The sequence below is a fragment of the Ranitomeya imitator genome, chromosome 7 (assembly GCF_032444005.1).
Source record: "Ranitomeya imitator isolate aRanImi1 chromosome 7, aRanImi1.pri, whole genome shotgun sequence".
In the NCBI taxonomy this organism is placed as follows: Eukaryota; Metazoa; Chordata; class Amphibia; order Anura; family Dendrobatidae; genus Ranitomeya; species Ranitomeya imitator.
The window spans coordinates 207,701,147-207,724,705 of NC_091288.1; the positions used below are offsets into that span (position 1 = coordinate 207,701,147).

General features: G+C 43.3%; 3 protein-coding genes across 3 annotated transcripts in view; 1 reads left to right on the forward strand and 2 right to left on the reverse strand.

Annotated features, from left to right (window-relative positions):
- Positions 1-153: 153 nt before the first annotated feature.
- On the reverse strand, positions 154-2,856 carry NDUFB10 (NADH:ubiquinone oxidoreductase subunit B10). Its single transcript, XM_069734610.1, has 4 exons — positions 2,665-2,856; positions 1,586-1,724; positions 1,289-1,428; positions 154-357 (listed from the first exon to the last, which is right to left on the reverse strand). Exons 1-4 carry the CDS (start codon positions 2,810-2,812, stop codon positions 248-250), a joined length of 537 nt encoding a protein of 178 aa, XP_069590711.1. The 5' UTR covers positions 2,813-2,856; the 3' UTR covers positions 154-247.
- Positions 2,857-5,387: 2,531 nt separating this feature from the next.
- On the forward strand, positions 5,388-16,255 carry RPL3L (ribosomal protein L3 like). Its single transcript, XM_069735509.1, has 10 exons — positions 5,388-5,425; positions 7,116-7,308; positions 11,200-11,368; positions 11,434-11,569; positions 12,784-12,970; positions 13,092-13,252; positions 13,377-13,478; positions 13,871-13,966; positions 15,782-15,901; positions 16,133-16,255. Exons 1-10 carry the CDS (start codon positions 5,423-5,425, stop codon positions 16,187-16,189), a joined length of 1,224 nt encoding a protein of 407 aa, XP_069591610.1. The 5' UTR covers positions 5,388-5,422; the 3' UTR covers positions 16,190-16,255.
- Positions 16,256-18,005: 1,750 nt separating this feature from the next.
- The window catches only part of LOC138645358 (testis-expressed protein 2-like), a 31,075-nt gene continuing 25,521 nt past the window's right edge, over positions 18,006-23,559 (reverse strand). The window contains exons 9-12 of the mRNA XM_069734611.1: positions 20,304-20,444; positions 19,649-19,861; positions 19,245-19,365; positions 18,006-18,883 (exon numbers count right to left, since the gene is read on the reverse strand). Of these exons, the coding sequence (XP_069590712.1) occupies positions 18,773-18,883; positions 19,245-19,365; positions 19,649-19,861; positions 20,304-20,444 (586 nt within the window). The 3' untranslated portion in view covers positions 18,006-18,772. The remainder of the gene's footprint in view (positions 18,884-19,244; positions 19,366-19,648; positions 19,862-20,303; positions 20,445-23,559) is intronic.

A 23,559-nucleotide genomic window follows, 5' to 3' on the forward strand; every position in this document is an offset into this window, starting at 1 on the left:
AGCAATCAATAAGTTATCACCGGAGAGCCCCTATAAATCTGCAATTACCAATATGATTAGTATTAATTAATATGATGTAGTAATATGGTGCACGGTGACCTCAGAGAAGTATATAATCTCTTACCTACATACAGCAGCCGCAGACACCACAACACTGATCTCCAGATCTTTATTTTACGCTTTAGTTTTATTTCTTTCATTTTGGAACATATGAGAGACAAGTAACACAAAATGTACAGGAGATAATTTATTCCAGGTTGGCATTTTCCTGTGCAGCCGCCTTCCTCTCCTCCATCATCCTCTGTCGCTGCTTCATGAGACATTTCCTGGCCCCCGAGAAATATCCCAGGTCCTCATCTGCGAAAAAAAGGGTTCACCTATTAAGGCAGAGATACCGGAAGCAGGAGACGACCGCCGGCGAGGTCACTGGTGGTCTAGAGGCGAGAAGGAATTCAAAGTGAGGTCCCTGGTGATCTAGGGTTGAGAAGGGATTAATGGTGATGTCACTGGTGGTCTAGGGCAGGGGTCCCCAACTCCAGTCCTGAAGGCCCACCAACATGTCATGTTTTCAGGATTTCCTTAGTCTTGCCCAGGTAATAATTGCATCACCTGTGCAATGCAAAGGAAATCCTGAAAACATGACCTGTTGGTGGGCCTTGAGGACTGGAGTTGGGGACCTCTGGTCTAGGGGAGAGAATGGATTGATGGTGAGGTCACTGGTGGTCTAGGGGCGAGAAGGGTTTCAAAGCGAGGTCCCTGGTGATCTAGGGTTGAGAAGGGATTAATGGTGAGGTCTCTGGGAGAGATAAGGGATTTATATTGATATCTCTGGTGGTCTAGGGGAGAGAAAGGATTCATATGGATATCTCTGGTGGTCTAGGGGAGAGAAGGGATTCATGGTGAGGTCCCTGGTGATCTAGGGGAGAGAAGGGATTCATATGGATATCTCTGGTGGTCTAGGGGGAGAGAAGGGATTGATGGTGAGGTCACTGGTGGTCTAGGGGAGAAAGATTAATAGTGAGGTCTCTGGGGGGGGGGGGAGAAAGGATTCATATTGCTGGTGGTCTAGGGTGAGAGAAAGGATTGATGGTGAGGTCGATGTTGGTCTAGGGTAGAGAAAGGATTCATGGTGAGGTCCCTGGTGGTCTAGAGGTGAGAAGGGATTAATGGTGAGATATCTGGTGGTCTAGGGGGAACAGATTAATGATGTAGTTGCTGGAGGTCTAGGGGAGAGGATGGTTTCATGGTAAAGGGAGAGACACAGAGCCGGGTGACGGAGACTCCTTACATCTGGATTTATATGCCTTGCAGACTTCGGCGTACTGTTTGAGCAGCGGTCCACAGTTCTGGTCAGCGCTGTCCCCTTCTCTTGTTCTGCACGCCTGCACACGGCTGCGGATAATCTTCACGATCTCCTGATCTACAAGGCTGGAAGACAGAAAAGGGAGGAAAGTCACTACTGGTCAATGACAGCAGAGAGGACACATGGCTCCCCTAAAGGGGAATGCCGTTCTCCTAGAGGGTCCCAAGGAGGATGGGCACCTATCTGCCCCTCTCTGGACCAGTGGGAGCACCCAGCACTCACAAGTCCCTCTGCCACTGCATGTCGGCCTCGAAGTGGCACACGTAGTCCTCCTCCAAGCAGTGGGTAATATCGGGGATGCGTCTGAACTCGCGGTGGTAGTAGTGAAGCCTCGTCTTCGCTCGCTGACGTTCCATCCAATCTGGAAGAGACGATCCGGGGACATTATTGTTGTGTTTGCACATAAAATGTTAGAACAACGAGTGACATTCCCTGGTCATAAATGCTGGCGGAAATTTTTTTTTTTTTTCATTTTAGCAACGATGTCAAAACTTAGAAGACCTAAGAAGGCTGGTGTACTTACTTTGAAAAATCATTTATCAGTATGGCTCTGTATAATCCTTAGTGAAAATGTAGCTGCCTATTAGCGTTATCACAATATGGAGCGGGATCTAGATTTTATACACGCATATATTATACACATTTTCCCAAAAAATATTGAGACATTTCCTTTTTTTACATATTGCTGCTTACTTTTGGGCAAAATGTTTAAACATAAAATATACAGATGTGATTTTTATTGCATAGGAGAGAAGACAACTATATATTTTATGTTTAAACCTTTTGCTCAAAAATACGCGATGTTAAAAAATACCTTATTTCTTATTGCCACATAACTAATAAAATATAAAAATATTTATCCCATGAGGTAAACGCCAAAATGAGAAAAAAAAAATAAAAATTTGAAACCTCCAATGTTATCGTCTTTTCAGTCACCGCAATTTCCCAAAATACGCACTAAAAAGCGATCAAACCCTGTAAAGACCCCAGAAAGAGATCAATGAAAACTTCCGATAAAGTCAATTTACAGAAAAAATGATCAGAAAAAGGTAAAACAAACCAATAAAAACAAACCGAACAAATTCTGTGGCAGAATCTCAGCCGCATTTGGTATTTTTTTCAGCGCATTTTATGGTAAAGTGAATGGGGGTTGATCGAATCTACAACTCGCGCTTTTTGGAGAAACCTGGGATTAGGCACAATCATTACTTGGACGTCCAGGTTAGGCTTGTGGTACTACAAGTCCCAGCACTGCTATTGTCCGCTGTCCTCGCTGTTATCAGCCAGCGTCCCCTGCTCACCATGGAAGGCGGTCACCGGCTTGTCTATGGCGAAGTTGAACAGGCTGACCACTAGGGGCACCGGGTCGGGGATGGTGGACAGCCGGTTCGGTGCCGGGGTTTGGCGCGGAGGCTCCGGGTACACATCTCTATCCACGGATTCCGGCATTTCTCAGGTCACCCCGACCCCTATGACAGGGAATATGGCGGCCGCAGGACCCCAGCACCGCCACCCCTGCAATCATTCACACACATTGTGGCATCAAATTTATTGAGGTTTCTTTCCTAACACCTAACGAGGCGATTCTCCCGCACGGGACCTTCCCACATCACCTCATATCTACACAAATGAGGTGACATTAAACTGTCAGGCGCCGAGGGCAGCTCACTTTAGGCACGTGATAACTCGTAGCCAATCACAGTTTGTCTTGCGTTTCACGCCTCGATTTCGCATTTATTAGCTCTGCTATGGGTGTGTTATTCTTTTTGTGTGCAGGGGGCGCTCTAATGCTGCTGAATATAAATAAAACACAGCAGCCATTGGATTTATTTTATTTTTTTGATGAGCTTGTTGGGGCTAAAAATTGAATTGTATACCTACAATAGAAATGTATCAAAACTAGTGCACCTAGCGAGAAGGGTTACCCATAGCAACCAATCAGAATTCAGCTCTCGTTTCACAGCAGGCCTTTGGAAAATGAAAGCAGTAAGCTGATTGGTTAACTGTTGTCGTGTAGCACTTATTTTTACTAAAGCCGCCCCAAATTCACTCACCGGTTTCCCCGACCTGGTTATTTAGCTACAAAACATACAGGGTCAGTGACATACAGGGGCCACTCATAAAGTATGCAGGAATTATTGTAGTTTACTGGGTGACTCTACTGGTTATGGAGATCCAGTGTCGTCACCCAGTGGTTGCAGCGCCTGTTGCTAGGCAACAATGTACCAGTGCAAAAGGGGCCACTTGTAAAATTCACACATAACAGATTTGAAGTGGAAAATATCCGTGCATTTAGCTTTTGGCCTATTCTAATAATCCCAGGTTCAGACGGGTGTGTGTCACAATCTGTAAATGGACCGCGATACCCAGACTGACCACGTTCTGGCTGGGAGACTCATGCTCAGTGGCAGGATTGTGGTCCGTATACAGACCGTAAAATACCGTCTGACCCGGCCTGACTTATTGTTTAATATGAAAAGAACAATCCCATATCCCTGCCATGATGACGCTTTCTGGTCCCCCTGCCGGTCTTTGTTGTCCCTGCTCCAGTAATACCATGTTCACACAATCACTGAGGGCCTCCTAGGTCGTACCCCAGCGGCCACAAAGTTATGTCCTATCCCATGGATAGAGATTAACTTGTTTTTTGGGGGAAATAACCCTTTAAAAGGGGTTGTCTCCTTTCAGAAAAGTTTCCCTATAAGCTCACTTTGTAAGAAAAAAAAAAAATGCTTTACTCACCCTCCCCGGGTCCAGCTATGCATCATTGGTGAAAGGATAGAACTCGGTCAAAGGAGCGCTGAAAGGAAACTGACACCAAAATGGGGTTAAGCCACAACGCGTTTCAACGGAAGTACCTTCTTCATCAGACGCCCACCTGATCAACTTCCGCTGAAACGCGTTGTGGCTTAACCCCATTTTTGTGTCAGAGTTTCCTTTCAGCGCTCCTTTGACCGAGTTCTATCCTTTCTCCTGTTTTTGTCCTCCATTGGAGGTGTTCGGCTGGACTCTGCACCCTTCCCCCACTGGGGCTACCTTCCCAGTGCTCCTAAATAATCATCCTGCTACTGACTGTGCTTCAGCTATGCATCATTGTCACTATTCCCACAGTTTGTTATTGTTTGTAGCGCTAATGTCATGTCGACAGCGCTGCAGCCAGTCAGTGAGCTCAGCAGTTCTAGAAGCCCCATGCTATCTACATCGGCAGAACCGCTGCGCTCACTGATGTGAGTGCAGCGCTGTCAACGTGACATCAGCACTGCAGACAATGAAAGACGGCAGATGCAGGGTGGAGAATCACCGTTGGACCTGGGGAGTGGAGTAAGGAAAAAAAAATTTTTTTTAACAGATCTTATGGGAAACACTTTTCCGACAGGTAAAAGTAAAAAACAGAAGCCTTGACAAGACTGTGAACACCAACTTCCCAATGAGCCTTTACTTATGCACGGCAACCAATGTGAATGAGAAAAGCTGCAGGGTAAAGCAAGGATGATGAGCATAGCAGGAGGGGGATTTCACCCTCCAGTAAGCAATGCAGCTCAGTTTGAGTGGCTAATGGAGAAGGCGTAAAGAGAAGAAAATAAAATTCTCCATTGATCTTGCTGTGTGACTTGGACGGCAGCAGTAGCGACGACGGGGGCAAGATTCGTTTCCGTGCCTTCTGATATATCGGCCTAATTTACCGTCTACACCACTGAGAACAGGACTTATTCAGGATGAGAAGAAAGCGTAGGTCCTCATTCATTCCTAAAGGAGCGGGCGATGAGATGCTAGCGAGCCCTCTCACAATGGCACGCTCTGTGCAGCAGTGCCACCTTTCTAGGTTAACGTTCCTCAGGGAATTCACTTCTTTGACAACTGTCCTCCCCTCATCGGACGCTCCTGATTAATATCAAGGGTTCTCCGCACCCCCCTCTTACACCCCGTGCCTCTGACATCAATATAGAAGACTATGAAGCCTGGAGCTAAATTTGTGCCTCCAACTTCTTAAGTATCACGGTTGGATCAGCACTTGGCACAGGCCCCTTTCCTCCAGCAGCTCGCTCCGGAGCAAGTCCTATGGTCTGTATCTGTATGTCTCTATCAAAGCTGGGCAATTTAATATTAACCTCCTCATAGCAGGGATCAGTGGGATTATTGCTGCCGGGAGGGACAATTATTTTGTGCCCATCCATTTTGACATGGGACCCAGTCTTTGCCACTATAAACAGATGTCTTATCTTCAAGGGCAAAGAACAAGTTTGGGGGTAAATTTACGATTACAGTCACCTTCTTCTAATTGACAAAAATTTGCCTTCTCTGGTATCCATTAATCAGAGTTTGAGGGGCCACCTAGTGAGTGACCCAACTGGGGGGAGAAACCATGTGCTTATCTAGATAGTCAAGGGACTGGGCTACATGTCTGTCTGTTTGGAAACGGAGGACACCATGGGAATAATTTGTATAATTTTGACTTTGCTTCTTTTTTAACTGAAAGGTATGGACACAGGACAGATGTACAGAGGCCCAAAGGGTCAGTGGGTCCTCTTTGGCTATAACCATGAAAACATTGGTCCCTTATAGATTGCACCGTAACTCTGTAATTTGCAAGTATACTGTCCAGTTGGAAGGGACCCACATGTTGTGTTTTGGAGCAGGTGTCCCCTTCAGTTGTCTATGTTTGAACATGTCTGGACTTATGACTATAGGTGCATTATTACTGAGTCTCCAAATGTTGTGAAGGTCATCAACCTAGGAAATCCTATATTAAGTTGTCACTTTTACAAAGTTTTTGAAACTTTTTTGATTCTCAGTTTTTAGAAATTCTCTTTTTTTTGGGGGGTGAACTATTCGTGGCTCCAGTGAAGGTCCGGTGTATTGTCTCTGATACAGATTTCATAATTTTGGATGTGAAATTAGCCATGCGTGCCAAACTATTTTTCCCAGCAATATGTCAGCAGACCCCATTATAAGTCAGTAGGGTCTTTTTTTTAACGTGGGTGATGTTCATCGTGTATAATAGATCTGGCACTGACTGAGTTGTGGTGTCCATTTATGACGGAAGCCACTTTGCAAATGTGTACAAGAACCTAACGAAGGGTGGGGAGGATCGATTGGAAGGAAAAAAATGTTGGGAAAAGGAAAGAGAACGATAGTGGGTTAAAGAAAAAAGTGGGCAAAAGAGAGAAGAGAGACTTAGAAGAAAGAAAGAAGACTTTCAGAGCAAGGGAGAAAGAAGGAAAGGAAGGAAACTATAGGGTTATTAATGGGAAAAACTTATACAAAAAGATGCAAATTGCCAAAAAAACATTATTTACAGTCATATGAGAATATCTCCAGGTGTTTACATGCTCCTACACAGTGTATGTGCAGTCAGTAGATATTAGATGATATATTTACAGACTGATGACTTCACGTCGAAAGACTGATCATGTTACCCCTCTACTCCTCTGTGTAGAAACTGCGAGTGATTATAAAGAGGCTCTTCCTCTGCTAAAACCAACCAAGCTTTCCCAATTCAATGGTGGTCACCATTTCTGGCAGAATAGGAATATGAGTACGTAAATTCAATGATAGCTCCAGCCAAAATATTCTCTATAATTTAGGATCAAAGCATCAAAAGATAGGAGCAACAGATTATTTTATTCTCACCCCAAATTACGCAGAAGATATTGATATCAGTAGCCTTCACAATCTGTTCCGAAATTATATTTATTTGCATGAGTGATAAATGACCTAAGCTTTATTACATTTGTTTACATGTCGTTTTCAGTCTCATCGGAAGTTCTCAGCCCCCCGTCATGGACATCTTGGGTTTCTCCCCCATAAGCGCAGCAAACGCCATCGGGGTAAAGTGAAGACTTGGCCAAAAGATGATCCTAGCAAACCGGTTCACCTCACGGCCTTTCTTGGTTACAAGGCTGGAATGACCCACACTCTGCGAGAGGTCCACCGAACGGGACTCAGTATGTGCAAAACAATATGCAAAATGCTATAAAATAATCCATCTATTCTGAGCTTTGTTCCAAAATCAGGAAGAGGAGAGAAAGTTGAGAATATTCTTATCCAAAAAGTAGGACTGAGTATTTTACTAGAGGAGGGAAGAGCCTTATCCAAAAAGTGCAATTGAGGCACAGACCATCCCATGCACTACAGAAAGAGGTAATATCTAGGGCAAGATGCAATTTTTGGGGTAGTTACTCCCCAGGATAAATTTACTATTACAGTCTCCTAAGTTATAAGAATTTCCCTTCTCTGATATCCATTAGGCGGGGCGTATGGGGCCACCCAGTGGGTGGGAGCCACTCCCTTTAAGGACCTGTAACAAGTATAGGTGTCATTGAGTCTCCACCAGCCGTTGTGAAGGACACTGACCTAGAATAGGGGAGTAGGAAAGAAACATCAAAAAAGTAGGACTGAGCTTTATCAAAAAGTAGGTAAGAGTCATATCCTTGAGTGGGACTGAACTTTGTCCTGTAGTGGAGACTTATCCATTAGTAGAGCGGAGCTTTATAGTAAAGTAGAAAAGAATCATATCCAAAAGAAGGACTACTCATTATCCCAGAGTAGGGAAGACCCTTTATTACAGTAGGACTAGTAGAGAAGAGACATCTTGAAGATAGTATTCTGCTACAGATGGATCTGGATAAGTTGGAAACTTGGGCTGAAAGGTGGCAGATGAGGTTTAACAATGATAAATGTAAGGTTATACACATGGGAAGAAGGAATCAATATCACCATTACACACTGAATGGGAAACCACTGGGTAAATCTGACAGGGAGAAGGACTTGGGGATCCTAGTTAATGATAAACTTACCTGGAGCAGCCAGTGCCAGGCAGCAGCTGCCAAGGCAAACAGGATCATGGGGTGCATTAAAAGAGGTCTGGATACACATGATGAGAGCATTATACTGCCTCTGTACAAATCCCTAGTTAGACCGCACATGGAGTACTGTGTCCAGTTTTGGGCACCGGTGCTCAGGAAGGATATAATGGAACTAGAGAGAGTACAAAGGAGGGCAACAAAATTAATAAAGGGGATGGGAGAACTACAATACCCAGATAGATTAGTGAAATTAGGATAATTTAGTCTAGAAAAAAGACGACTGAGGGGCGATCTAATAACCATGTATAAGTATATAAGGGGACAATACAAATATCTCGCTGAGGATCTGTTTATACCAAGGAAGGTGACGGGCACAAGGGGGCATTCTTTGCGTCTGGAGGAGAGAAGGTTTTTTCACCAACATAGAAGAGGATTCTTTACTGTTAGGGCAGTGAGAATCTGGAATTGCTTGCCTGAGGAGGTGGTGATGGCGAACTCAGTCGAGGGGTTCAAGAGAGGCCTGGATGTCTTCCTGGAGCAGAACAATATTGTATCATACAATTATTAGGTTCTGTAGAAGGACGTAGATCTGGGGATTTATTATGATGGAATATAGGCTGAACTGGATGGACAAATGTCTTTTTTCGGCCTTACTTACTAACTATGAATAGTAGGACTGAGCTTTATGCTAAAGTAGGGAAGAACCGTATCCAATAGTGGGACAAGTAGAAACTATTCTTCTTTAGAAGGAGGACTGAACTACAGTTAGGTCCATATATATTTGGACAGAGACAACATTTTTCTAATTTTGGTTATAGCCATTACCACAATGAATTTTAAACAAAACAATTCAGATGCAGTTGAAGTTCAGACTTTCAGCTTTCATTTGAGGGTATCCACATTAAAATTGGATGAAGGGTTTAGGAATTTCAGCTCCTTAACATGTGCCACCCTGTTTTTAAAGGGACCAAAAGTAATTGGACAATTGACTCCAAGGCTATTTCATGGACAGGTATGGGCAATCCCTTCGTTATGTCATTCTCAATTAAGCAGATAAAAGGCCTGGAGTTGATTTGAGGTGTGGTGCTGCATGTAGAAGGTTTTGCTGTGAAGTAAACATGCGGTAAAGGAGCTCTCCATGCAGGTGAAACAAGCCATCCTTAAGCTGCAAAAACAGAAAAAACCCATCCGAGAAATTGCTACAATATTAGGAGTGGCAAAATCTACAGTTTGGTGCATCCTGAGAAAGAAAGAAAGCACTGGTGAACTCATCAATGCAAAAAGACCTGGGCACCCACGGAAGACAACAGTGATGGATGATCGCAGAATAATCTCCATGGTGAAGAGAAACCCCTTCACAACAGCCGACCAAGTGACCAACACTCTCCAGGAGGTCGGCGTATCAATATCCAAATCTACCATAAAGAGAAGACTGCATGAAAGTAACTACAGAGGGTTCACTGCACGGTGCAAGCCACTCATAAGCATCAAGAATACAAAGGCTAGACTGGACTTTGCTAAAAAGCATCTAAAAATGCCAGCACAGTTCTGGAAGAACATTCTTTAGACAGATGAAGCCAAGATCAACCTCTACCAGAATGATGGAAAGAGAAAAGTATGGCGAAGGCGTGGTACAGCTCATGATCCAAAGCATACCACATCATCTGTAAAACACGGCGGAGGCAGTGTGATGGCGCGGGCATGCATGGCTGCCAGTGGCACTGGGTCACTAGTGTTTATTGATGATGTGACTCAGGACAGAAGCAGTCAATGAATTCTGAGGTCTTCAGAGCCGCCATACTGTGTGCTCAGATCCAGCCAAATGCAGCCAAACTGATTGGTCATCGTTTCATACTACAGATGGACAATGACCCAAAACATAAAGCCAAAGCAACCCAGGAGTTTATTAAAGCAAAGAAGTGGAATATTCTTGAATGGCCAAGTCAGTCACCTGATCTCAACCCAATTGAGCAGCATTTCACTTGTTAAAGACTAAACTTCAGACAGAAAGGCCACAAACAAACAGCAACTGAAAACCACCGCAGTGAAGGCCTGGCAGAGCATCAATAAGGAGGAAACACAGCGTCTGGTGATGTCCATGAGTTCAAGACTTCAGGCAGTCATTGCCAACAAAGGGTTGTTCAACCAAGTACTAAAAATGAATATTTTATTTAAAATTATTGAATCTGTCCAATTACTTTTGGTCCTGTTAAAAACAGGGTGGCACATGTTAAGGAGCTGAAACTCCTAAACCCTTCATCCAATTTTAATGTGGATACCCTCAAATGAAAGCTGAAAGTCTTAACTTCAACTGCACCGGAATTGTTTTGTTTAAAATTCATTGTGGTAATGTCTATAACCAAAATTAGAAAAATGTTGTCTCTGTCCAAATATATATGGACCTAACTGTATATTCCAGAGTAGGACAGAGCATTATGTAAAAGTAGTACTGATCTTTATCCAAGAATAAAGAAGAGCCTTACCTAAAACAGGACCAACTTTATGCTGGAGTAGAAAAGAGACTTATCCATAATTTTGAGTAACTTTATCCAAAAGTAGAAACAAACGTTATCCAAAAGCAGGACTAAGCTTTATTCGAGAGTAGAGCCTTTTTGCAAAAGTAGGACTAGGCTGTATTCTGAATTGGAGTTTTATTCACAAGTAGAACTGAGCATTATAAGAGTACAGCCTTATAAAAAAATGGGACTAAGATTTAAACGAAAGCAGAGTCATTTTTATTTTCCAAAAGTAGAAGTGAGCTTAATCTTAGAGTAGAAACGAGCATTATCCAAAACTTGGAATGAGCTTTATGCTTAAGAAGGAAAGAGCCTTATTCAAAAGAATAAAGAATAAAGCTTTGTGGTAGGGTAGAATGTAGTCGTGTTAGAGTAGTGAGGTGTCTTATCTAAAAGGACTGAGCATAATCCTAGAGCACCAGATAAGGCCATTTAAAGATATTAGTGTATAATATTTGATGCTTCTATAAGTAAAAAATGCGTAATAAAAACATGTGTTGCAAAATTAATTTAGAGATTTCTAAACGTGAAGAAGTGGAAGCAGTAACAATCATAGAAACTCCTCCAATGGTCGTGGTGGGAATAGTAGGATACGTGGAGACTCCTCGAGGCTTGAGAAGCTTGAAGACCATATTTGCTGAGCACATCAGTGACGAGTGCAGGAGACGCTTCTACAAGAACTGGTACGTCTTTCAGGGATAGACCTGTAGGAGAACTTGACTATTATTTAATCATTTGTGTTCTATAGGTATAAGAGCAAGAAAAAGGCCTTTACAAAGTATTGCAAAAAATGGCAAGATGAACAAGGCAAGAAGCAGCTTGAAAAAGACTTTTCCACTATGAAAAAGTACTGCAAGGTTATACGGGTTATAGTGCATACTCAGGTAATGAAAGGTCTTGGATGAAGAATAGACTTAAGTTTAAGCTTTTGGTCAAGTAGGTTGAGTTTTTAAAATGAGCACATTTCTCATGTCATCTTATCGAAACCGTTGAGCACTGCCGATCAGTAGAGTTGAAGTTGCAACCTCCAATGAATCCATCTACTTGGTCAAAACCACGAGGAGGATCCAAGCCTCATCACTGCTTTGATTTTAATATCTGAACTCTTTAACCCCTTAGTGACCGAGCCAAATTTTTGAAATCTGACCAGTGTCACTTTATGTGGTAATAACTCTGCAACGCTTCAACAAATCCCAGTGATTTTGAGATTGTTTTTTCGTGACACATTCTACTTTATGATAACGGTAAATTTAGTTCAACATTTTTTGTGTTTATTTATAAAAAAATATCAAAAATTTGAGAAAAATGTTAAAAATTAGCAATTTTCTAAATTTGAATGATTATCCCTTTAATCCAGATAGTCATACCACAGCAAACCATTAATAAATAACATTTCCCACATGTCGGCTTTACATCAGGACTATTTGTAAAATGTTATTTTATTTTGTTAGCATTTTAGGAGGTTTAAAAATGTATCAGCAATTTTTCATTTTTTCAAAGAAATTTACAAAATTTCTTTTTTAGGGACTTATCGATGTTTGAAGTGACTTTAGGGGTCCCATATATTGGGAAACCCCCAAACGTGATACCATTTTAAAAACAGCACCCCCAGACATATTGAAAACTGCAGTCAGGTAGTTTATTAACCCTTCAGGTGCTTTACAGGAGTTAATGCAAAGTGGTACGACAGAAATGAAAATGTGTATTTTTACCACCTAGATGCCTCTAACTTCTGAACAGATTACTACAGCCGGCAGACTCTAAGGCCGCTATTTGGTCATGAATTTCCACGGCAAACATCAGGACAACACAATCATGATCTGAGAGCACCAATTGGGATAAAGAAGAAGCCCACACACTCTGTTAACCATTTATAATGATGTAGTCACCATTGACAGCAGCATCTAAGGGGTTAAACAGATTTAGACGGTGCAAATACTGATCGTGGCTGATGCAGCAAGTTGTCAGCTATAGTGTACAGCCGACAGATGCTGGATTGTCATCTGTATGGGGAGGATATTCTCTTATATGTAAGGTCAGTTAAAAGGCGTATTGGCGGTCATTAAGGGGTTAAAGTCATTGATCTTCATTTTTGCAGATGAAACTTCTGCCCTTACGGCAAAAGAAGGCCCACGTCATGGAGATCCAGCTTAACGGTGGGACCGTGTCTGAGAAGGTAGACTGGGCTCATGAGAAACTGGAAAAGCAAATCCCAGTGAACACCGTCTTTGGCCAGGACGAGATGATTGATGTTATCGGTGTCACAAAAGGAAAGGGAATGAAAGGTGAAAGAATGGGTTCTCTCCTTTCTTCCACCCAAAAAATATGCCTGTTTTATCAACCACTAAAGTAACATTTCTGGTCAATTTCTGTTGCCAATATTTAATACTATTCCATTCATATTAGGTGTAACCTCGCGTTGGCACACCAAGAAATTACCCCGTAAAACACACAAGGGTTTACGTAAGGTAGCCTGCATTGGAGCCTGGCACCCTGCTCGTGTGGCTTACACCATTGCCCGAGCTGGGCAAAAAGGCTACAACCATCGTACCGAGATCAACAAGAAGGTACAAGAAATATTTCTGAAGACAAAAGTTGCTGATTAATGATCAGTGGTTTGTCTTTTGAGGGTCAAACCTAAGTTCCTAAGTAACAGACTATTGATTAGTCATGTTTATGTTTTCAACAAAGATTTATCGTATTGGCAAAGGTATCCATATTCTTGATGGAAAGGTTGTAAAGAACAATGCGTCAACACAGTACGACGTAACAGACAAGTCGATTACACCACTGGTAAGTAAATCAGTAAGAAGAACTCCCCAATGTGATGTAAAAAGAAAACCCTCCAAGTCCTTGAGTGGAGGAGACAGTCAATGTGGTCACAGTTAAAGCTCCACCAGAAGTGTAGCTTGCAGCTCCTACCAATGCAAAATTTGTACCTGGTCCCCCCAAAGAAATATGTAAAATTAATAGCGACCTTTATGGTCATTGAGACACTAGTGCAAACCCTACCCTACTGGTTGTCACCCGCTATGTCTTAGTAAATTGCTAGACACTTTTGGTGTTTAGGAGTCTAATGGTGCATAACGTCACTGAAAGTGGTAATTTGGCAGCATCCAATTACACCCCCCCCACATCTAATGCCAAGTGATGCCTTTTAAATATCACAATTTTTTGTTCACCAGGGCGGCTTTCCTCATTACGGTCCGGTAAACAACGACTACATCATGGTTAAGGGCTGTGTTGTAGGAAGCAAGAAGCGTGTCCTCACCCTCAGGAAGGTAAGTGAATGATCGAGAGTGGTGCAAAAAGGAACAGTGGTTTGCAGTGGTGAACATATATGATCATTAGCGATCAGATCAAATACGAAGAGCATTGATATGGACAATCACTACTAAACAGCCATATAAGAAGATCGTTGCTATAACTGTTAATTAACAATCAGGCTAAATAGGAATATCACTGATGGAGATGATCATTAGCGATGAGACCATATATACGAAGATTGATGATGTTGCTATTCATTAGAGTCAGACTAAATTTGAAGATCGTCAATATAGACGATCATTGGCTATCTTACTATATTCGAAGATCCTTAATGTAGACGATCGTTAGCCATTGGACCAAATTTAAAGATCATTGATATAGACGATCATTGGCTATCTTACTATATTCGAAGATCCTTGATGTAGACGATCGTTAGCCATTGGACCAAATTTAAAGATCATTGATATAGACGATCATTGGCGATCACACCATATCTGAAGATTGTCAATATAGATGATCATTAGAGATCAGACCATAAACGATGATTGTTGATATAATCATTGGCGACCAGATCATATACAAAGATTGTTAATATAGATGATCTTTAACAACCAGACCAAATTTGAAGATAGTTAATGTAGATAATCAGAACGAATTTGAAGATCATTGATTTATATGATCACCAGTGATTAGACCATATATGAAGATCGCTGATATAGATGATCATTAGCAATCAGACTAAATTTGAAGATCATTGATATGATCATTAGCGATCAACTTATATTCGAAGATCGTTGATACAGATGATCATTAGAGATCAGAACATATATGATGACTGTTGATATAGATGATCGTTAGCAATCAGACCAAATTTGAGGATCGTCTATATAGATGATCATTGGCGATCATACCATATGCGAAGACTATTGATGTAGACGATTATTAGTGATCAGACCAAATTTGAAGATCATTGATATAGATGATCGTTAGAGATTAGACCATATACGAAGGTCATTGATATAGATGATCTTTAGAGATCAGACCATATACGAAGATTGTTGATGTAGATGATCATTAGCAATCAGACCAAATTTGACGATCGTTGATATAGTTGATCGTTAGCAATCAGACCAAATTCGAGGATCGTCTATATAGATGATCATTGGCGATCATAAAATATACGAACATTGTTGATGTAGACGATCATTAGTGATCAAACCAAATTTGAAGATCATTGATATAGAATATTATATTATAGATGATCGTTAGAGATTAGACCAAATACGAAGGTCGTTGATATAGATGATCGTTAGCGATCAGACCATATTGAAAGATCATCGATTGTTGAGATGATCTTCAGCAACCAGACCATATTCGAAGAATCCTAATAGTAATAATTGTAATAAAATTATCCTTTTGACTTATTGAAATGTGTTTTATTGGTTGGAACATGTAAGGATCACATTACATATATTTCAGTTTATGCTTCTTTAATTATCAAATAGTCCAGATAATGAAAACCGAAGCATGTCTTTATGTCTATATCTGGCTTCAGACAGGTTTTGAAGAAAAAAAGCAGCTACTGATTGCTGTAGAAAACAGAAGATATTGTGCATTAAACAACACCCTTACAATATCCTCAATGCCAGGTTGAGCTGGGTAGATGCCTTTGTAAACAGCAGGGTTGGTAATTTGACCTATGAAGTCAGCCATGTTGTGACTTCATTGAGCTTTTGTCAGGCAGAAAGTCCACTTGCCCAATACATAGCCAAAAAATAATCACTACTGAGAATTATGTCAATATTTCAGCGGGTATTTTCCTCTCACAGTCTCTGTTGGTCCACACAAGTCGTCGCGCCCTGGAGTCCATCGATCTGAAATTCATCGACACCACATCAAAGTTTGGCCATGGATGCTTCCAGACAGACCAGGAGAAGAGAGCTTTCATGGTAGGTTTATAGAGCTTTAGCCACCAAAAACGCTTTTCAGCTAGACAGATCTAATCAATGGGAGTCTGACAACGGATCCCGAGAACATAAATCCTCGTCATGTTTCCCAGTGGAGAAAGAATCGGCAACTTTCCATAGGAGATATGAAAATAGTCAGACGCACTCATTGGTGGGAAACCCTACAGTATAGGCTTGTATTTTGACAAATGGCTTCTGTGTCGCCCCCTACAGGGACCCCAGAAGAAGCATCTGATAAAAGACAAAGAGGAACCAGCAGAGGAGCTGTAGGCTTTGTGCCACTGAATGTTTCTTTAGTCAAGGAATGGAAATAAAAATGGCCTGATGAGGTCATCACCCTCATATTGTTCTTTTCTCCACCCTGAGCCTAAGCTTTAAAGAGGGGCAAATCCTTTAGCGGTGGCATCAGACAGGGGGTCCTTATACACATTATAAGGTCAGTGAGTCCTGACAAAATTGTCGAGTTCTGATTAATTTAATCTAATGTGCATAGGGGCTTTAAGGGGGACTTTTCACCAAGTTAAAAGTGGACAGTTTTTGCTCTTATTTTATTCCCGCTTCTCCCCTTAGACTTCGTTTGTTTTTTAAAAATCCGCCAATTGGTTCTAGAGCAGACCTGGGCAAGATGCGGCCCGCGGGCCACATCCGGGCCGCCTGATGATTTTAAACGGCCCGCCAGCTGTCACTTCTGACAGCCACCCCCGGCACCGCTCGCCCAGCCGCCAGCCGCTTCTGAGGAGGACCGCTGGCGGCTGGAGTGAAGGCCCCGAGCTCATACGCATCGGCCCTGTACGTCACGTGCAATGTGAGCAGCAGAGCCGGGTTGATCACCTGTTTATCAGTGGCGGCGGCAATCTTCCCAAGGCCGCGCGTGCGCAGATGGAGTGCTCTGCTTCACAGGGCTTCAGGAAAATGGCCACGGGAGGCCGCTCGTGCGCAGATGGAGATCGCGGCGGCCATTTTCCTGAAGCCGAGATCTAAATCTGCAAACTCGGCTTCAGGAAAATGGCCACGGGAGGCCGCACGTGCGCAGATGGAGATCGCGGCGGCCATTTTCCTGAAGCCGAGTTTGCAGATTTAGATCTCGGCTTCAGGAAAATGGCCACCGCGATCTCCATCTGCGCACGCGCGGCCTCCCGTGGCCATTTTCCTGAAGCCCCATGAAGCAGAGCACTCCATCTGCGCACGCGCGGCCTCGTGAAGATGGCCGCCGCCACCAATATTCAAACCGGCTCTGCTGCTCACATGGCATTCTGGGCCGCTGCATTACCTCGCCGGTGGAAGGGACCCTGCGCACGCCATACCGCTTCTCTGCCGTCGCCACACCACTGCTGCAACCCCCCCATGGACACCAGGCCGTGGCGTCGCCCACCTAAGCAGGAAGGGATCCTGCTCAGGTGCACGCCACACTGCATCACCCCACCTCTGCCGACACCATGCCTCCTGTGACCCTGCTCTGCCACCGCCAGCCCTCAGGTAAGATACTGTAAATTCGGACAATAAAAGGGACCCCCATCTTATAAAAAAAAAATTTTATGCAATTTTCACCCCAAATGTGGGGTGTGTCTTATAGTCTGAAAAATACGGTAATTATATTAGTCCGGACCTCTAAAACCATCCCAATTTCTCATGCGGCCCCATGGCAAAATTAATTGCCCACCCCTGTTCTAGAGATATGAGCCTTTTTAATTAGGGCTAGTTTTTATAGCCTTTATGAAGGGGCGTGTCTCACAGCAGCCTAAAGACACGCCCCAGAGGTTCCTATGAGCCACACCCCCTTGAAAGACCATAAAACTTTGCGCTAAAAGGCTCATATTTATGGAACCGTATGGCAGATTTTAAAAATGTAAAAAAAACAAAACAGAAAACTCAGGGTAGCAGTGGAAATAGACTAAGAGCAAAAACTGGCCACTTGAATTAGTCACACGTCCTCTTTACATGGTCCATCATGGCTACCCAGAAGGGAACCATTTTGATTTTTATGTTACCTTCCTTAATCTGGACCCCCAAAACGATGCAGCTGAGTTTTGAAAACTGAATACATCCATCCCGACCCCTCAGAGACATAAATAACAACTCGCCCACACTTGTTTAATGGTGTTTATTCCAAAGTGCCAAGAAATATCCACAGCGAGATGGAATCCATGATGGAATAACACACGACATGGAAAAATTCACTTCACTGGAGAAAAAATGATATTTTATTGCTTGTGCTCCCTACTAGTCACAGTTCCAAAATCAAGCTAATCTTGAGGGATTTCCGAAACGCGCTCAGGAGGAGGTAGCCATTCCTGTGGGATCCAGACATAGACATCCATGACCCTAATTACGGGAATACTTTATAGAGCCGCAACAACATTGCCCAATATTAGGAAGAATTGACGTAAATTACGGGAACTTTCCGGAAATCTCTAACACAATGTTCTAGAAAGAGACCCTATGAAATATATCTACTAACACTGCCAAAGGGGGTCATGCTCCCTATAGAATGCTGTTATATGCTATACCAGGGACTTTTAGGGGTAACAGTAACCCCGAATAACCCTCCCTTCTACTAACCCGAGCAGAAAGGCTTTCTATTTAGAAGACTGCGATAGACCATTAAAATAGGACCTGTCGTGGACACACAAAGTCCAATCCATCACCATAGCGTTGCCTATGAAGAAGGCCGAGAGTCAACTCTCCACCGTATCTGCAGATCATACATGTCTTCCGTGGAAGGATCTTCTTCTGGTGAACTGGACCCATTTTCTCCCATGAACAGATGAGGCCTACAGTAGGTCATGCATTTGACTTCTGTCCAGTTATTACTATTTGACTGTAGGACCATGCAGGGTCTTGTATCCTATGTATTCACAATGGGACTGGCATGGACTGGTCGCTCGGTGGCTGCTTGGAGAGATCCAGCCCTGACTGCATGATTGGAAATAATAGGTCATCCATGTTTGGCATCACTAAAATTTTCTGTAAAATAAGAGTAAAAAAATAATCATAGATAAAATTATGAATAGGTGCAGCCACCACTAGAGGGAGCTCACTGCGTATTGAGTTCTCTGTACGCAGAGTCTGCAGTGAGCTCCCTCTAGTGGTGACAATAGGCAGACAGAATGGCACCATATACCCCTCTATGTTTATGCAGGGGATTTGGAGCGCCGTATCAGGAACATGGAACTTCGACATATTAAGTTAATAATCAGTACAGAATTTCGGATCTTTTTATATAAAATAATTAATGATGAAGACTGGAGACTTATTTGATATTGGAGCAGGAATCAATCTGGGTAGGAAGGGGGCTGGCCTGATAGATTGTGAGTCCTATGGGTACCTGAAACTCATCTTGCAGTTTCTTCTCGATCCACTCCGTCACGTGCATGAATGTCACTTCCCTTTCCCCCAGTTTTGGCCGAACCTTCATCTCCACGTGTGGAGGCGCCCGGAAGCTGTACCTAAAATATAGGGCATTGGATGGTGAAACTGTCATCATAGTTATTATTTAAAAAAAAAATAATCCTCTAAAATTACAAAATAAAATCCCCCGTAAATATAATCCAACTTTTTTTTAGTTACTCAAATTTCTAAGAAAGCTGAGTGACAATTATTATGGCCCCTCATACAACCCTCATAGGTGTCATAGAACTTTCCCAACTTAGTAGAACTTTTGGCATGGGGTGACTCAAGAACGTATATTCACTGGAGATTCTGTAATTGTGGAGATGCCCTTTAAGTTACCATATGCGGTCAGTAGGTGGCGGCGGGATGTTCACGGCCAGCGTCCCCCCCAACTCCTGCAGCTCCACCGTCAGCAGCAGGGGAGTATTGGACACCTCTTCTATCTTCCTCTTGATGTACTCGTTCTCTGTGGCTCTCTGGAAGTAGCGAGATTTGGCGATTTTATCTACAAAGCGCAGGATCCGACGACTGGTGCTGTTTCCGCCTGTAAAACTGCAGAATATTCGGGGATGAGAAATCATTAAGGGGGTGTGTGGGAAAACTGGGTGACAAATAATAAATGTTTTAAATTGGGGATATCCCTTTAAGCAGGTGCAAGGACCACTCAAGTGCTTTTGTGTGCCAGGGATGCTGCAGGATGCACATAAAGGGATGGCGTGGCGTAGTGAGGTGGAAGCAGGCACAGGGGCCTTGGCCGTCACACACCCTGGACCTGACCGGGTCCCTGGGTCTCCGGACGGGAGGCACTTTGAGCTGTAGGACCTAGACATACTCCCATAAAAAAAATTACGAGTATGGTGACGCCCCAAATGTCCCACAAACAATGGACTTCAGGGGAAATAAGGATCGGTCATGTTGAATCCAATGCCCAATCCTTTTGATCACAGAGGAGATAATCAGGACCAGGAGCTTCAGGTTATGCCTCTGACTGCACCTTTCAGCATTATTGGGGCTGGCTCTGTCTGCCAAGTTTCCCGGTGTCTCTGTGATGGTGAGCGCCTCATCTTCGGATGAGCCGGCGCTCGAGGACTCCTCGTCACTGTCCGTGAAGATCCTGCATCTTGGTATCTTAGCCCTGCAATATATACATAGGTAAAGGTGTAACATTACTGCCACCTGGAGGCTGTACAGGATATTACAGCACTTGCAGGGTTTTATGTAATTAAAGGGAAGCTGTCAGCAGGATTGTGCTCAGTAACTACAGACACTGTCAGGTCGGCGCCGTTATACTGATTACAATGATGCCTTGGTTGATGAAATTGTCTTGTGGTTGTTGTTTAATCCTTATTTGCAGTTTTGAGTCAACGATATGCTCGTGCTCCGGGGCGGCCTGTGGGGGTCTTCATGTGATGCTCTGATTAGCTATTCAAAATGAAACGTGCTGACAGATCACTGATCCCTCATTGACCGCCCCTTAATTTATATAAAAAATATTATACATATTTAAATTAAAAAAAAAATCCCCTTCTGCAGGCATCGGCACCTGCGCTACAGCATGATCGCATTTATAATGTGTATTTAATTATTGCTTTTGATGGCATAACACAGGTGCCATCTTGCTAGAAAAATAAAAATATTCCTCCTCCAAGATGGTGCTGCCATTGCTTGCACAGTAGCAGCTATTGGATCGCAGATAGACATTACTGCGCAGACGCGGCCAGCGCCATGTTAGTAGAGACAATTTTTTTTTCTCCAGCAAGATAGCACCACCTGCGCAGTAGCAGCTATCGGCAATCCAATGCTACTGCGCAGGCACATTTGGCGCCATTTCCAGACTGATTTTTTTTTTTAATTTATACCATCAAAACAATATTTAAATACACATTATAGATGCGATCATGATGCAGCGCAGATTCCGGCGCCTGCAAAAGGGGATTTTTTAAAATATATATAATATTCAATGTGTAAACTAGGGGGCAGGTCAGTGAGGGATCAGTGCCTGGCGGCCTCGACCAATCAGAGACCGGCACAGCATCGACGTAGAAATCCCGCTCCTGACACTTCTATATTGATCAGTCCTCCTGATACCTCTATATTGATCAGTCCTCCTGATACCTCTATATTGATCAGTCCTCCTGACACTTCTATATTGATCAGTCCTCCTGACACTTCTATATTGATCAGTCCTCCTGATACCTCTATATTGATCAGTCCTCCTGACACTTCTATATTGATCAGTCCTCCTGACACTTCTATATTGATCAGTCCTCCTGATACCTCTATATTGATCAGTCCTCCTGATACCTCTATATTGATCAGTCCTCCTGACATTCTATATTGATCAGTCCTCCTGACACTTCTATATTGATCAGTCCTCCTGACACTTCTATATTGATTAGTCCTCCTGACACTTCTATATTGATCAGTCCTCCTGACACTTCTATATTGATTAGTCCTCCTGACACTTCTATATTGATCAGTCCTCCTGATACCTCTATATTGATCAGTCCTCCTGATACCTCTATATTGATCAGTCCTCCTGACATTCTATATTGATCAGTCCTCCTGACACTTCTATATTGATCAGTCCTCCTGACACTTCTATATTGATTAGTCCTCCTGACACTTCTATATTGATTAGTCCTCCTGACACTTCTATATTGACTAAGGGTTTTTCCGTCTGTCTGTCTTTCTGTCTGTCTGTCTGTCTGTCTGTCTTTCTGTCTGTCTGTCCTGGAAATCCCGCCTCTCTGATTGGTCGAGGCCGCCAGGCCTCGACCAATCAGCAACGGGCACAACGACGATGATGTCATAATGGTTGCCATGGCGACGATGATGTCATAAAGGTCGCCTCAACCAATCAGCGACGGGCACAATCTGCCGCGAATTCTGGAATCATCATTGTCCATATACTACTGGGACATGCATATTCTAGAATACCCGATGCGTTAGAATCGGGCCACAATCTAGTAATACAATATTAAGCAAAACTGACTTCCAAGAGTCTAGAAAAAATGGGTGAAAACTTCCATACTAGTTTTAATAGCTGCTAATTCGCATTTTCACTTGCAGAAGGAGAAGAAACGGTTATAATAAGAGAATATTCTGTGCCTCATATATTCGCTGGGGAGTTTTTGATATCAAGTGGACATGCCCTTTAATGGTGTTTTTGGTGCTTTAGGAAAATAGGTCACAGGGAGAAGCAGTCTATACTTACCGATTTATTCCCCACTGCCTGTTTGGTCGTCCCTGTAGGTCTGCGCTTACTGTTCCTTCAGTGTTGACATGCCATGTGACCGCTGCAGCCAATCACTGGCAAATGGAATGAAGAGACCTTCAGGGAACGCCAGAGCAGCAGTGCTAAGCAGTAAGCATAGGATACTTCTTTATCATTCTTATAGCACGTTAATGCCGAAGGTTTCCAAAAAAATAATTGAAAACGCCTCTAAGGCTACTTTCACATTAGCGTCTTTGGGCGCAGCGTCGTCGACGAATACCGACACATGTGTCATGCGCCCCTATCTTTAACATGGGGGGCGCATGGACATGCGCCGGTATGCGTCGTATTGCGTTTTACGACGCATGCGTCATATTGACGCACAGACAGGGCGCAGAGGACGCTACTTGTAGCGTTTTCCCTGCGCCAAAATTCCTGCTCTGTGCGATCCTATGACAACGCATGCGTCGCAAAACGCTGCGTTGTGTATTTGCGTTATTGGTTGCGTCGCGTCGCCGACGCTGCGCCTAACGACGCAAATGTGAACGTAGCCTAAGTAGGAAAGTTATCCTAGTGTTAAAAACAAACCCAACTCTGTGCCCACATTCTGGACTTTGCTCCATAGACCCGACCAGTTTTTGCTGTGTCTTCTGCACATGTTGCTATATTGGGCGGCCTCATGTGACAGGTGCGCCCCCTCCCCGCAGGGTTTCGGAGGTCATAGTGTAGAGCTTATTCCAGCACTTCTCTTAATTATCCGTTTCCAGCTGAATCAGGCGGTTCCTCAGTTCTGCACATTGTTCTGCACCTGACAGAGTGACGCTTCCGGCCTCCTCACAGTCTAACTACTCCTCCCAACATACGCGGGTGACAATGCCGCCCCCGCCATAGTCATCAGCTCTCACCGGCACCGGGGCCCTGAATTCACTGCTCGGATCTCTACTCTTAAAGGCTTTCATACCCCAATGAATGCTTTACATGACAATTTTTAAAGTGGGGGAAATAAATTGAAACTTTGGGCCCTTTTTTATGC

Coding starts and splice junctions, on each gene's coding strand:
- NDUFB10 (XM_069734610.1), bottom strand. CDS start 2,812: ATGCCGGAATCCGTGGATAGAGATGTGTACCCGGAGCCTCCGCGCCAA. Junction 1,429..1,585: donor ATGCAGTGGCAGAGGGACTT/GTGAGTGCTGGG, acceptor TCTGTCTTCCAG/CCTTGTAGATCAGGAGATCG. Junction 358..1,288: donor CAAGGCATATAAATCCAGAT/GTAAGGAGTCTC, acceptor TTTTTTTCGCAG/ATGAGGACCTGGGATATTTC.
- RPL3L (XM_069735509.1), top strand. Junction 13,253..13,376: donor GTACCGAGATCAACAAGAAG/GTACAAGAAATA, acceptor TTTTCAACAAAG/ATTTATCGTATTGGCAAAGG. Junction 13,967..15,781: donor GTGTCCTCACCCTCAGGAAG/GTAAGTGAATGA, acceptor TTCCTCTCACAG/TCTCTGTTGGTCCACACAAG.